This window comes from Anabrus simplex, chromosome 11 (assembly GCF_040414725.1).
Source record: "Anabrus simplex isolate iqAnaSimp1 chromosome 11, ASM4041472v1, whole genome shotgun sequence".
NCBI classification, from domain to species: Eukaryota; Metazoa; Arthropoda; class Insecta; order Orthoptera; family Tettigoniidae; genus Anabrus; species Anabrus simplex.
Window position 1 is genome coordinate 9,957,427 of NC_090275.1, and position 15,397 is coordinate 9,972,823.

A 15,397-nucleotide genomic window follows, 5' to 3' on the forward strand; every position below is an offset into this window, starting at 1 on the left:
CAGAAAACTGATCACGCAAAGCTCACTTGGAAGTTGTGTATTTCCTTCTTTGCCAGGCAGCCTTCAGTTTTTCTCTCATCGTGGTTCTTCGTTCTTCTGTCCACTTAGCTCCTGTCTTCTTCTTGTGGTTTCTCTCTGACTCTACTTCCCACATGTTGATTTTCGTTTTTTCTATTCAATATGGCTTGGTCACATTCGGTGTTCCAAAACGGGTGTCTGCTCTTTTTCTGTAGTGGGATTTGCTCTGATGCACTCTTCATGATTTTTTCGTGGATTTCGTTCCAAGTTTTGGCTGGGATTTTTTCCCATGTTTCTCTGAGATTTGATGTTTTTATTTGTGCTGTGTCCAATTTTTTTGTTTGCCTTGGATTTCTGGTAGAAGCGTTTTGGGGTAAATTTCACTTTGATTCTTGTTAGATGATGGTCCGAGTCAATGTTGGCTCCTCTGCGGTCTTGAACGTTGTGTACTTCTTTTTATGCTGGGAAGGAGATGGCGACATGATCGATTTGGTGTTTGCCGCAGCAGGTGTTGGGTGATTCCCATGTGAAGAGCTTATTGGGGTTTTTCCGTAGGGATGTTGACATGATTTTCAGGTCGTGTTGTTGACAGAGCTCGATGAGGCATTTGCCATTTTTGTTGGTCTTTTCGTGTGCTGTGAATCTTCCTGCGGTTTTTCTGTAGCACTTTTCTTTACCAATTGTACCGTTGAAATCGCCGAGGAGAATGATGGTGTCTTTTTCAGGTATTTTGATGAGTGTGGTTTCAAGTTTGTTCCAGAAGTTTTCTGTTTGTTTCTGATCTTTGCAGTCATTGGTGGGTGCGTGGGCATTTACAAAGGTGTAGTGGCGATTTGCACAGCGAAGTCGTAAGGTCATTAGTCTGTTGTTTATGGGTATGATCTCTTCTACGGAGTTCACGATCTTTTTGTGTACGAAAAAGGCCATGCCTAACATTGGTGTGGCTTTTCCTACTGTTCGTGTAGTTTTGCTCTTGAAAATGCGGTAGTTACCATATTCTGACGTCTCCGACTCAGTGAGTCTGGTCTCTTGTACGGCGAGTAGCTGGATTTTTTGCTGATCTAATTCTAATGTTAATCTGAGAAGTTTTCCTACTTGTAGGAGTGTGTTTACATTTAGCGTGCCGATGTAGAAGGACGTTTTAGTGGGAAGTTTGCCAGAGAGCTCCGACTCTCTCTTTCGTGTCAGCCCGGCTCCTCCAGAATCCGAGTGGCCAGTTGCCGCCTTCGTTTTCAGTTGGCGGGTGGATTGGTTACCACCTGGAGTAATGTTGTTCTTACTTGCACGAATCATGGCGTGCTTGTTCTCAAGCCATTGGGTTGATCCCGAGGGATTGGAATACAATCAGGTGGGTGAGTTCCTGAAGGTTTTCTGAGGCAGCCGCTCCAACTCGGAGTACAGACGCTGACCAGTTGCCACACCAAATAGATGAACAGACGCTACTGGATTTATTATTATCCTATGCCGTTGGCCATCTAGTGGCTCTTCCGCCTTTAGGGGCAGTTTCCCACCCCAAGGGCAAGAGAGTGCCCTGAACCTCTACCCGCTCATCCGCCCTCCGAAGAGGCCGTTGGCACTTGGTAGAGGAGGACCACTTATACCGGTGGTCACTCGGTTTGTGGATGCAGTTTAACGTCATGCCCGGGACATTATTATTATTATTATTATTATTATTATTATTATTATTATTATTATTATTATTATTATTAATAATAATAATAATAATAATAATAATAATAATAATAATCACAGCCATATCAGCACAATATTTTAATCCATACAACTGTTTGTGATTAATAATAATAATAAATACTGTCTTCACCACTGTTTACTACCATGGCTTTGATATTTTATAATAGGGCCTAATTATAATTCGTCTTTCATTACAATGTTAAAACTTGAAGGCTGGATAGTAAAATGTTACCAACTTTGCTCTAATTTGCAATAAATGTTGAAATGTTGGAGTTTATCAACACATTTTGTTTAGGACAATGCATAATTCATTTTATCTCACAAAATTACAGAAGCCAATAATTTTTCACTTGCCGATAGATGTAGGTATGTTTAGGATTAGGGAGATGATAATTCATTTGATGTCCTCAGGTAATTTGTGCACCACAATTCCTTGTTCATATCAAGATACTGCCTCTATCAGATAACTTGAACTACTTGCACCATAGTAGTGATGGGATTTTTGATTTATTTTACTGAATCAATTCTTTTGATTCCGTTCAAGTTACTGAATTGGTACAGTGATCCGATTCACAGCACATTAGAGTCACTGTTCCTATTAATTTGTGTTGTGTGTACTGATATACAACAGCATTCAGTGCTCGCTGCTGCCATCTGGTCTTCATTCTGTGAACTGCTTTCCTATGCGTCATCCAACTTTCAAATTCAGGTTTATCTTGCAGCGACGTCTTTGCATCAAGTTCTGATGTTACAAAGCCTTTTCCCCATAGTGACAACTCCATTAAATAAGTATATGGAATTAGATGAAAAGATGTATTTGTACACACAATCATCAGTGATCTGCATATAAAGCTGTCACCCAGGAGTCAGATTTCCTATCAGTTGTTTGCCTAGACTTTTCTTAAATGATTTCAAAGAAATTGAAAATTTCACTGTAGTCGTGATTTTATGATTAAACATGTTTTTTTTGTTAAGTTATTGCATCCTGCTCATTTATTCCATGTCCACGTACACCGGTGATCTCGTGATTCAGTGATTAAATTCTTATGCAATGTTGTGGCATACAAACAGAGAATACTGAGCGGTTCTTTCCAATATAAAATAGATAATTTTGAGTGGTCATGAGCATGACTTACAGTCTTAGGGCAGGTTAAGAGAACTCTATTTCTTTCTAACCTGCACCTCCTCTTTAATCTTATTTATCCGTTAAAATATAGTGGGTCTTTATCATTTTTACCACCTTTAAAGGTACACAAGTACAGTACCTGTTTTCACACTGCTCAAAAATTGCTTAAAACCCATGTCATAGGCTATTTACATTTTTATTTACCATTTTCCCTTGAACGACCTGCATAAGCAGAAACATATCAGGAAGAAGAAGAAGAATGTGGTTTTCGATTGGTTATAACTAATTTTTAAAGAAATCCCTTATGCCTGTCTTTCTAAAATGGTAGGCCTATTGCCTAATATTCTTACTTTTACAATCTTCCTTTCTGTTGCCTTTAATTTTAACTATGACAGATAAATAATAATAATATTGTTTTTACGCTTCACTAACTGCTTTGACGGTTTTCGGAGACACCGAGGTGCCGGAAGTCTGTCCCACAGGAGTTCTTTTACGTGCCAGCAAATCTGCTGACACCAATCTGACATTTTTGGGCACCTTTAAATACCACCAGACTAAGCCAGGATCGAAACCGCCAAGTTGGGGTCAGAAAGCCAGTGCCTCAATAACGGCAACAGAAACAGCTTCATGATCACTTATACTGTAGAACTCGCCTTGTTTTATCAGTACCATGTCTAGAATATCATTCCCTCTAGTTGGTTCCATCACTTTCTGATTCAGCTGTCCTTCCCATATTTACTTATTCACCATTTGTTTGTCATGCTTTCTGTCATTTTCATTATCTTCCTGGTTAACAATTGATAAATTGAGATCACCTGCTACCGTCACGCTCCGTTCTTTGTTATTCCCCATATAGCTGATTAGCTTTATCAAATTCCGCATCAGTGTTGCCCCTTCCAAGTCTCTACACCCCAAAACATCTTGAGAGATGAGCCTTACACATGGAATTTCATATTTCTCATCTTTAACTTTTTCGTAGCCCACAAATTCTTCTTTCAATAGTATGGTCACTTCCTATCCTCCCGTTTATATCCTGTCCCTACGATGAACACTGCAGTTCCGTGAAAACATTTCCACATCCATATCAATTCTCAGCCATGATTCAATATCTGGTAAATATATATCTATCAAATTCGTTCTACTCCTTTTTTATTTATTTACAATTTGTTTTACGTCACACCGACACAGATAGGTCTTATGGCGACGATGGGATAGAAAAGGGCCGGGAGTGGAAAGGAAGCAGCCGTGGCCTTAATTAAGGTACAGCCCCAGCATTTGCTTGGTGTGAAAATGGGGAAACTACGGAAAACCATTTTCAGGGCTGCTGACAGTGGGGTTCGAACCCACTATCTCCCAAATGCAAGCTGATAGTTCCTTTCTTTACAATACTTCTATAGTTCACTAACAAACTATCCTACACAAGTAAGAAGAATGTTTGAGAAAGATTACAGCCTTGTTGAACTCTAGATGTCACACCTGTCTTGTCTGTTAGATCATCAGTGCAGAGGCTAGTTGGATTCTCAAATAGCACCACTAAAGGCTATGCAGTTACAGGAAAACCATAAATATCAATGGCATTGCCTGAGGCGTACTAGGCAAGGTAGGGCATGAGGTAGTTTGCCATTGCTTTCCTCACTGGTCAGAAAGTGCTATTGTGGCATGGCAGACCTCATGAATGACACCTTTCATAACAGTTGCATTGGTCATGCTCCAAATGTCATTACTCAGCACCACCCATACCCCAGCAGCTTCCATATTGTCACAGCCATGGATGAGACAGGGACTTCGGTGGAAGCTACACTTTGCTCTGGCCTATGCCAAGAGATGGATGCGAGAGTACTGCTACTATTAAGAAATGACAGCAGGCGGATGTCGTACAGGCTCAAAATTACATAAAATTAGCTTCATGGTCTGTATCGCACTTCAATAGATTCACAACTTAAGTATTTATTTTCCACCTAGTCGATACAATCATTGTAAATAAATAAATAAATACTTAGTTGTGAATCAGGCTCAAAATGCAGAACCTGGCCTGTATAACCTCTTATTAAAGACAGTATTCAAAACGTGGAGCCTCCTATGTCATGGATGGAAGTGGAAAATGCCCTAAAGAACACGAGTAAAATCAAGGCAACAGGCATAGATGAGGTGAGTGCTGACATGATCAAGGCTGCTAAAGTGCAAGGATTCCAGTGGTTGATTAGAGTCCTAAACATCATTTGGAAAGAAGAAGAACTACCCAAAGACTGGACTAAGGAGTCATTGTCCCTCTATTTAAGAAAGGAAAGTGATGGAAACCCAGCAACTACAGGGCATTGCTCTTCTACCTCATGAACTCAAAATAATGAAATGAATCATAGAACAGAGATTAAGAACCATTATTGAACCACAGCTTGAAGAGGAGCAGTATGGTTTTAAAAAGAATAGGAAAAACAGGTCTGGTATTTTCTGTAAGGATGATCGCGGAGAAGCACGAGGAATAAGGAAAAGATCCCATCTTTATTTTCCTAGATATTTGAGAAGGCTTACGATAGTGTACAGAGACAAAAAATCTGGGAATGCCTTGAGAATAATCTGTATCATGTGCTTTAATTAAGTCAAAATGCTATATGAACATTGCTAGAGTTGTGTCTAAATAGGGGATGGATATTCATAGTGGTTTGAGACTAGGCAGGATGTACAACAAGGCAGCGCACTGTCGCCACTTTTATTCATCATTGTAATGGAAGAAATAATGAAGAGAGTTCAGAGACTCAACAATAACTTTCAGTTTAAAGCTCTTGCCTTTACACATGTGATATGAGTTGATAGTGAGGCTGAAGTACAACAGAAGCTGAATGACTGGAATGCTATGTTCAAGCTGTTTGGTTCTCAAGATAAGCAAGTCCAAAACAGCAATGTTGCCTGTTAGTCAACAGAACATCAGTACTAACATCATTCTTGATGGATCAAAGTTGGAACAAGTACATCAGCTCAGTTATCTTGGCAGTGTAGTAACAGATTGCCGACTATCCGCAGAAATCGCTAGTAGAGTACAGAATGGAGTACAGTTTTATCATCTTGTGAGAAAATTCTTTGGGTTAATTAAGTTCCATTAAAATCAAAATTAATACTTTACAGGAGCTTCTTTGTACCAATTACCACATACAGTCTAGAAACATGCATCCAGACCAACAGAAAGATCAGCAAACGACAAGCAGTAGAAATGAAGTTCTTAAGAACTTTGATTCTGAAAACAAGGCGGGACAAAATAAACGATATATGCCATCTTGTCGAAGTGAAAGAATCCCTTAGTGAGAACTGTGTTGAAGCCAGGCTGAAATAGTTTGGTCATCTCAAAAGAATGGACTCGCAAAGAGGGAATTCTTAAAGTAAAAGATCATGAGGTCGGCCAAGAAAGACGTGGATTGATCAGATCAGAAATGATCTGCTGTTGAGGATTTGCAGCAGGTTATGGATGATGATGTCTACATGGACAGACGTAAATGGAGAGTGCTCATTGACCGCACCGGTAAACTGGAGCTGGTTCAAGATGATGATTTCTAGATTAAAGTCACTTATATATACCGGTATTAATGATTCTTTAACAAGAAAGGAGGGCTTTCAGCGAAATTTCATTGGCTTTCATCAGGGCAAAGCATTTGAAGGTCTGCTGCTGACGGTAAGCATAGAAATGCTTGAAAGGACGTGGAAGTCGGTTGAGCGAATCACGACTACATTATTCACGCCCCCCTACTGACTGGACTCTGGGATCGTCGTGCTGTGGTGGTCGGGAGGGAAGTTACTGACTCATCGCCCTCTGCCGATAATTTCTGGAGTGTGTCATGCTGTGCCGAGGTGTGTTACATATGTATTTCTGGAGTGTGTCATGCTGTGCCGAGGTGTGTTACATATGTATTTCTGGAGTACGGGTCTCCATGTATTTGACAACTTGAAACTGTCTTCCCTGTTAAATTTATTTGGGCACAGCTCTATCTCTATGGCTTCCCTCACATGTGAAGCATATATATCGTTTACAGGTGCGATGACCCTCACCTTGGTCAATAATAATGTTAATAATATTTAATAAATGATAATGAACCACGACAGCCTAAGTTAGTTAATGTATAACCTTTGTTTCACTTCAGTTTCTTTAGTAGTAATTTTTTAAGATTTTGTGAATGATTAGCCCACAGCAACCTGATCTAGGTGGTGGGGCTACCTACAAACCTGCTATTTTCTGTAGGGGTTGCCTCCCTTAGCCATTGAAGATCCTTCTTCACCACATGACAGTAGTTGCCTCGTCCGCCAGCTTTGCTGCTCCGAAGGTCTCCTTCTCTGCCGCACCTGCAGTTGAGGATTTTGCAATAGTGCTGTTAGCCATCACTTTTCAGGGTTCGCGTGGGACCTTCACAACTTCCATAGCAGTCGCAGAGCACATGAGGTCCCAACTGTACATCACCAGCACAGCGAATCACCTACTTCATAATTTTGTCCATCTGGCATGACGTGGAAGAGGGGTTAGACTTACGGGGGACACTTATCAATCAGTCACCACTGATTGGCATTTAGGACTGTCACCAATGTGGCTAATTCCACATCGTTTGTTCACCTAGTTTTTTCTTCAATGATACAAAGAAGTTAGAAATTCATCGAACATGTGGCGGCCAGTAACCATGCCACATTCAAAGTTACTAAGCTCCTTTACATCTTATAGCACTGAACAGAGCTGTCAGCCAACTTTAATGGCAGCAGTGGTGGTCAGAACGACAACTATACTGAGAGTCAACTTAAGACCTTAGCGGTCCCTTTGATGTTAGTCAGACTTCTGGTCGGTGAAAAGGCTTCCGCAGCGCCAAATAGTTCCCTAGGTTTGTTACTTGTTCCTGAAGTCAGGAGCTTCCTTCAGTTTGGTTAGATATTCTGGTGAACTGACTTGATGAATTAAAATTTTTGCCCTGTATAAATATGGAAAATATATCGCAGGTTGTATGTTATTCGGGTTCATTACCAACTCTTATATTTCATACGTAGATGGCTGTGAATAGTTATTGTTCTCAGTGGTGTATGTAGCAAAATAATAATAATTAAATATGATATTGATATCTTATTGGACTGTGTATTTAGTAAGTTTGTTCGAGTTCATTCCACTGTTGATAAGTTCGCATAATAGTTGGGACGTTGAAGATGGATCCAAGAAAACTGTTGGCAATACTGGCTGCAACAGCGTGTTCACTGTTCAGTATTCATAATGGCTGCCAGCTGTGAGCAAGACATGTGTGATGCTGTGACGCTTGAGTTCCCTGTGAAATACTTTAAAGCTAACAAAAGTAGAGGAAAATAAAGTAGAAAATCTAAACCAAATTGTTTTAAACGTTTACAGTAGCCTACGAAATTAGAATCCACTGTGGACTGTGGAATTTAAACATAAGAGTTTCATTTTTGGTCCGTATTGAACTGAGAATGGAAGATAGGAAAAACTAGAAAGGTTCCACCTTTTCAATACAAAAATGTTATAGGTTTATTTATAACATGTATTTGCACTTGGGACTAGTTTCGACGCTGTGTTGGCGTCATCATCAGCCAAAAAATGGGAAAATAGGCCAGTGTGTAGGCATTCATATTACACAAGGTGTTACATTAAACAATACAAATCTTGCAAGGAGATAAAAACATGGATGAATATAGAAACAAATGAATCGTTGAGAAAGCAAAAGTTATACATGTTAAAAAAATAACCTTAACCACACATCTTGCAGTGCGAAAATATTCTTCTTGAATGATTCCTGAGTATAAAACACACGCGCACACATTTCTGAAGAGCCAGCAGGCAGGACAAAGTAAAGTGAAACCTTAAGGGATCTTCTGAGAAGAGTTCATCATTTTTCTATGTTCCGATTAAATAATGAAGTCTCCCTTGAGTTCCTGATAAACATACACAACAGGAAATTCTCCTTCACTCTCAACAATAGCTATAAAGACCAACGGTAAATTTCATTTTTCAAAGACGTGAGATAAAAACAGGGACGAATGTAGAAACACATGCACCGTTGAGAGAGCAAAAGTTGTACATATTAAAAATAAGCTTAAGCACATAACTTGCAGTGCGAAAATATTTGAATTTGAAAGATTCTTGAATAAAAGACGCACGCGCACACACTTCTAAAGAGCCAGCAGGCAGGAAAAAGTAAGGTGAAACCTTAAGAGTTCTTCTGAGAAGAGTTCATCATACTTTCAATGTTCCGACTAACTAATGAAGTCTCGTTTTGAGTTCCTGATAAACATACACAACAGGAAAAATGATGAACTCTTCTCAGAAGATCCCTTAAGGTTTCACTTTACTTTGTCCTGCCTGCTGGCTCTTCAGAAATGTGTGCGCGTGTGTTTTATACTCAGGAATCATTCAAGAAGAATATTTTCGCACTGCAAGATGTGTGGTTAAGGTTATTTTTTTTAACATGTATAACTTTTGCTTTCTCAACGATTCATTTGTTTCTATATTCATCCATGTTTTTATCTCCTTGCAAGATTTGTATTGTTTAATGTAACACCTTGTGTAATATGAATGCCTACACACTGGCCTATTCCCATTTTTTGGCTGATGATGACGCCAACACAGCGTCGAAACTAGTCCCAAGTGCAAATACATGTTATAAATAAACCTATAACATTTTTGTATTGAAAAGGTGGAACCTTTCTAGTTTTTCCTATCTTCCGTGGACTGTGGAAGACGTGAAAAAGTCCGCGCAGCTGATCGGCGTTTCTGTTTACAGTGTTTACGCCGCTCGCTTGGAGTGGAAAATCCAAGTCTCCAGGGAAAGAACGATGTGTCAGCTCAGCACTTGTCGTAAATAAAACAGGAAGGGCCTTAACACGGTATGGGAATAGGATCTTTGGCGTATTCGATGATAATAATAATAATAATAATAATAATAATGTGTACTTTACTTTATATTCGCAACCGCCCTCTACCTACAGAAATGTTGTCATGAGAGGATCATGAGTTCGTTTTTACCTTCCGAATGACGAGACTACAATATTTACAACATTCCTGGAAGCATTGTATTTTGCAATCCCACTCACCGGTGGGTTTTTCAGTTTTTTTAACTATGAGAAACTGCCACTGACAGTCGTTGCACGAGAGCGGAATCGCATACGTATGTTGTAAGTCTCCATGTGCCTCACACAAATCGCATTATGAAACAAAAATAATTCTTGCTTCTCTTGCCTCGGAATTCGTCAGTAATCTGTAGGTTTTACATGGTCAATAAAGGAATAAATAGGTATGGTACGTAATCAAAGTACAGCTATGTGAAAGGCAGTGATTTCGTTTGATGCTTCACTATTTCAGAATGAAGTACTGTACTTGTCAGATGGACGCACGGCGTTAATGATAAGCTGGTTGTGGCGGAGATGGAGAACCGTGACGAGGCGGGAAGGGGGAACAGGGAACGTGCTCACATGCGGAAGGATACTTTTCCTAAGCTCTTAACTTGAATTTCAGTATAGACTTTAGTTTACGTGTACAGTTGGTGTCTAGATGCTTTTCATCAGATAGTAAATTAGTATATAACTGTGGATTCCAAACCTGGAGTAGCTGGCTGTGCAGTTAGGGGCGCGCAGCTATGAGCTTGACATGCGAGAGTTCAAGCCCCACAGTCGGCAGCCCTGAAGATGGTTTTCCGTGGTTTCCAATTTTCACACCAGGCAAATGCTGGGGCTGTACCTTAATTAAGGCCACGGCCACTTCCTTCCTACTTGTAGGCCTTTCCTATCCCATCGTCGCCATAAGACCTATCTGTGTTGGTGCGTCGTAAAGCAAGTTGTAAAAAAAAAAAAAAAGGATCCTAAATACTTGCTTGTCACCATTTAAATGTCTTGGAATTGCATGAACAATTAACTGCTGCACCCTGGGTTCAGTTCTTGGTTGTTTCATAAAAAATATGTAGGCTACTTTCAAAAGAAATATAACCAGTTTCCACTGTCACTTTTTTCCCCAGGTCATTTGCTTCATAAATTAGATTAATAGTTTCATGGCTCTTTATCAGTCGTCGATCTGAATGGGAGTAGAAGGCCTTGATAAGCATTTTGGCATGATTTACTTTATCCCAATGTACTGTATGAGGTTCCCAGAAGGATGTAAAAGCTGAGCTTCTCACTTAGGCTACCACCGTTCGAATCCTGACCAAAAGATGTTAGATTCTGAAATGAAAATCAAATCCCTGTCGTTTGTATTCTATGGGAGCACAATTACTTATTCAATTATATTGAATTGTATTATATTTATCTATATACTTACTTTCCCGCGACCGAGGAAAATTATTTTACCGTCAAACTATTCTCCATTTTACTTTGGGCATTTGAAACCACAGTGCCTGATATTGAATGCATCACGCTGATCACCGGGAGCTGGCAAGTTGCTTCAGTGGATCTACTCATCTTCATCTCCTGCACGATTATGGATCTTCATACGTGTTCGATTGTGATGTGACTTTATGCCTGACAATATTTAAAAACTGGCTCATTTTACCGTTCTCCGCTATTCGTAAACATTGTGGGACTTTGCCTAGTGCTGCGTGTGCTATGTTACCGCTCAGTGAATTGCTCACTGTTTTCTTTTGAGTGATTTGCATTTTACTTCTTCTAAGTTTTACAGTATCTACCCCCATTTCATTTTTATATCGCCTCTTCTACTGATCCTATGCATTGTTTTTTTGTCTTAATCGGCTGATGATGACCTGGACTAGGGTCGAAACCGGTACCATTTCTACCAATTATTAAATGGGAATGTAATTCACTACATTTCTTATTCTTTTGTATTGAATAGGTTGAATCTCTTTATCACTTATTTCAATTTTAACTGTAATATTCTTCAATACGGAACAATGAAATTTTTAACTTTAAATCGGTATCAACAGTCGTATGAAACTACAAGCTTGTTTTTTCAAGGTTCCTAGTCTAGAAAACAAGGAATAATGGCCAAGAGGATTCGTCGCTCTGACTGCGTGTTGCCTCGTAATATGCAGGCCTGTAGGCAGTGCAATGGTCGCTTGGTAGGCCAAGGCTGAACAGGACTGTAGCACCATGTTGTAGTACTAATATAAGGATTATAATCATCCTTGATTTTCTTTTGTAAATACCTTTTCCAGCTACAATCTGTGTATTTTTTAATTATTTACAGTTGGCGAGGAAAAGTTTCTTCATCAGTTGTATTTGGAGGAACAGTTCGGCCCCGTGGTTCGACCTTTGGAAGGGGATAAGAAGAAGCGAAATGCAGACAAAAATCCAGGAGCTGCCATTCCTTACACCTATGATGAAAATTCGGCACAAGAACATGGTGAAAATGGTGATGAGGAGGCAGGAGGTGATGAAGAGAAAGAAGAGGAGGAGGAGGAAGATGACAGTGATATTGATTTTGGTTAGTTCACATAACATTGAAATTAATTCTTGATTTCTTAGTTTTATTCGAGTCTTAGTCCTATGTATAATTTTACCAGCAAGGGTAGTAGATACTGTTCTGACTGAGTCTTCTCTCTGAAGACTCTGAAGACTGGTTGGATCTTCAAATAATACCACAAGACATTACACAGTTATAGCAAATCTGCAAAACACAATTACAGCGCTCTAATGAGGCTTACAAGACACGGTGAGTAATGAGTTAGTTTGCCATTGCTTTCATGTGCTGTTACTGCACAGCTGAGCCTACGAGTAACACTTTTCGTGTCAGGTTCGGTCTGCTAAGCCATCAGACGTACGCATAGAGTAGAAAAATGTATCAGCTAAATGGGTAGCATGTGGGCCTTCGTTCCAAGGGGTCCCAGGTTCGATTCCTGGTCAGGTAGGGAATTTTAACTTAACCTTGGTTAATTCCTCTGGCTCGGGTCTGGGTGTTTCATCCTCACAGGCGTGCAGGTCACCTATAGGTCGTCAGCTTGAAAGATCTGCACCAGGCCCCTCTGGAGGTCACACGCTGTTATCATTATATTTAATTCGTTTAACATTTGCATAATTCGCTTCTTGACCATAAAATGTACATATAAACTAAATTTTAATTGTGGCTTGTTTTCTCAATATACGGGATGTAATGTGATGTATGCTATAATCTGTTGAATTAGGTCAGGAAATTTTAAATGTAGTAAAGTATTTTTTTAAGAATAATCTGAAGGGTTAATAATTTACAATATTTGTTTAAATCTTCAGATCTGTGTGTAGATGTGACGCAAGTGGGTCCACAGCAAGCCCATGAAATGAATCTCTGTGGGTCAGCCTATGGGATGAGTGGCACAGATTTCTACACATTTCTTCTGAATGACATAGAAGAGAAGGAATCCTTGCGTCAAGCTCGTGAACAGGAAGAGGAGAAGGCAATGTACTCTGTAAGTATATAGTCGTCATACTTTCCCCTGTGGATCAGTGGTAGAGTGTCCCCAGATTGTGGTTTCAAACCCAGCAGAGGTAGCCGGATTTTTGAATGGTGGAAGAAAGTCCGTATGATGGTGGTATGTAAAAGATCTCTGGCGACACATTTGAAGTTCATCTGGCTGTTTGTATGCTGATTGGAGCTTCTTCACCTCTGTCATCAACGTGGCCGACCCAGTGTCGTCACCAGCTTCTTACAATCCTTTCCATTTTCATTGATAGGTCTAAAAATGTCGCTTAGAACCTTTTCAAAAGTGTAAAGCTTCGTTGCACATTTCTTGCTCTGAGTCCGTGTTTTGGCAGTGTACGTTAGCATGGGTAGAATGATAGTTTTGTGTTTCTTGATAGGTGTTTAGATGCCTAGATTTTATTCAAAGCATAATACAGTTTATTGGCATTGATGAATCCGTGAATTATTTCTTGTTATGATCCAGCCTTGTAGCGTAATGGTTACCACCATTAGCTACTGTCCTCGGAGGCCCAGGTCTGATTCCTGGCTCTGTCAGAGATTTAAGAATGGCAGGAGGGCTGGTATGTGGTTTAAATGGTACTTCTAGCTCATCTCCATTTGGGGGGGTGGAGGGGGAGTGCCTGAAAAAGAAACTGCACCACCTCGGGATGGACACGAGTTTACTTTATTTTATTTCTTCTTATATTAATAATAATTTTGAATGAGTCAAAACATAGTACCTGGGCTCATTATTGTCAAAAAAAGTGAGATCGAGAGTGAAGTTTGACAAAGAATAATGAATGTGAATCATGTTCATTATAGTTTAAACCATCTATATACGTTTCCAGGAAAACAAGATATAACACTAGTTTGACCGGTATGGTTGTGAGACACAGGTAACTCTACAGATGCATGAAGAGCAGAATGTGAACGTGTTTTCAGCCTTGTGAAGAAAAATAGAACAGTTCAGATCATCCATGTCCAATGAATCTCTGAATTTCTGTTTTGAAGACCAGGAGATCTGGTCCCTGTTACGACAAAACATTTTCTCAATACTTTTTGCAGGAAGCCAAAAAGGCCACAACTATGACCTTAAAGTAGAAGTAGCATGTGATTTGTAGTGTGTATGATATTATCACAGTCTAGTAACCCAGTTGCGAAGCTCTAATAAGAGGAAGGTTCATCCATTTGACAGCTGGAGCGATACTATCACCTCTAGCGGCGAGGTAGAGGCAACTTGCTAGCCGACAACAGAGAGCGTACTACCACTACACTCTAAAATGGTCATAACTTCTGAACCATTCATGCAAATAGTGTCCTGACAAGGTTATTGTAATCCTTTTGAAATAGTGGAGGAGGTCAAACAATTTATTTCGATGAGGAGTTCGAGTATAATATCGAAATATTTATTTACTTTTGAGGAGTTTCGTTTTTTTCGCGGACTGTAAAATAAAATCACTTCTAGAGGGCAACCGGATGGAAATACGTATGTGCCATCCTGGACTTTTTTGTAGAGGTTTCTGTGCTCTACAATTCGTGCGCTTACACTTGGGGTCTATCGTTGACGGTTCAGGCAGCGTAAGCCAAGAAAGCAAGTGACCGACCGACTCTTTTGTCTCTTTCTTCATATTTACTGTGTATCGGATCAGGGATACTGTATTATTTCACGAGCTTCGACATATATTCAGATATATAAGTTATTAGCACATAATAGTGTTAATGTTATTGGTTTTACATCCCACTAACTACTTATTTGAGCACCTTCACTACAGGACAGATCGAACCTGCCAAGTTGGCCTATGAAGACCAGTGCTCTACCATCTGAGCTGCTACTCAGCCCGGCTATTAGCACATAAGAATCATTACAGAAAATATAATTTTCATTCAGTCGTTTATATATCTGAACCTTTTTTACCATACGAGCTGTAATAATGGAGATATTCAAGAGTTTATTACAAAGTGTATCAACAACCAAGCATTGCTGACGAGGAAGTATTGTTATGCCATCACAGTAGTAAAGTAACTGGCGATGGTGGTTGTTGTCGTGATTGTCTTTATAATATGCACAATAATAATAATGTTATTTGTGTGACATCTCACTAACAACATTTACGGTGTTCTAAGACTCCAGGTGCCGTAATTTTGTCCCACGGGAGTTTTTTTTTATGTGCCGACAATGTTGCTTAGGCTTACCTCTCTGGATCTTTAAGAAA

General features: G+C 39.7%; 1 protein-coding gene across 1 annotated transcript in view; it reads left to right on the forward strand.

Annotated features, from left to right (window-relative positions):
- Positions 1–15,397, forward strand: part of LOC136883095 (CLK4-associating serine/arginine rich protein) — a 108,735-nt gene that overhangs the window by 4,469 nt on the left and 88,869 nt on the right. The window contains exons 4-5 of the mRNA XM_067155274.2: positions 11,997–12,233; positions 13,016–13,191. Coding sequence (XP_067011375.1) covers positions 11,997–12,233; positions 13,016–13,191 — 413 coding nt within the window. The remainder of the gene's footprint in view (positions 1–11,996; positions 12,234–13,015; positions 13,192–15,397) is intronic.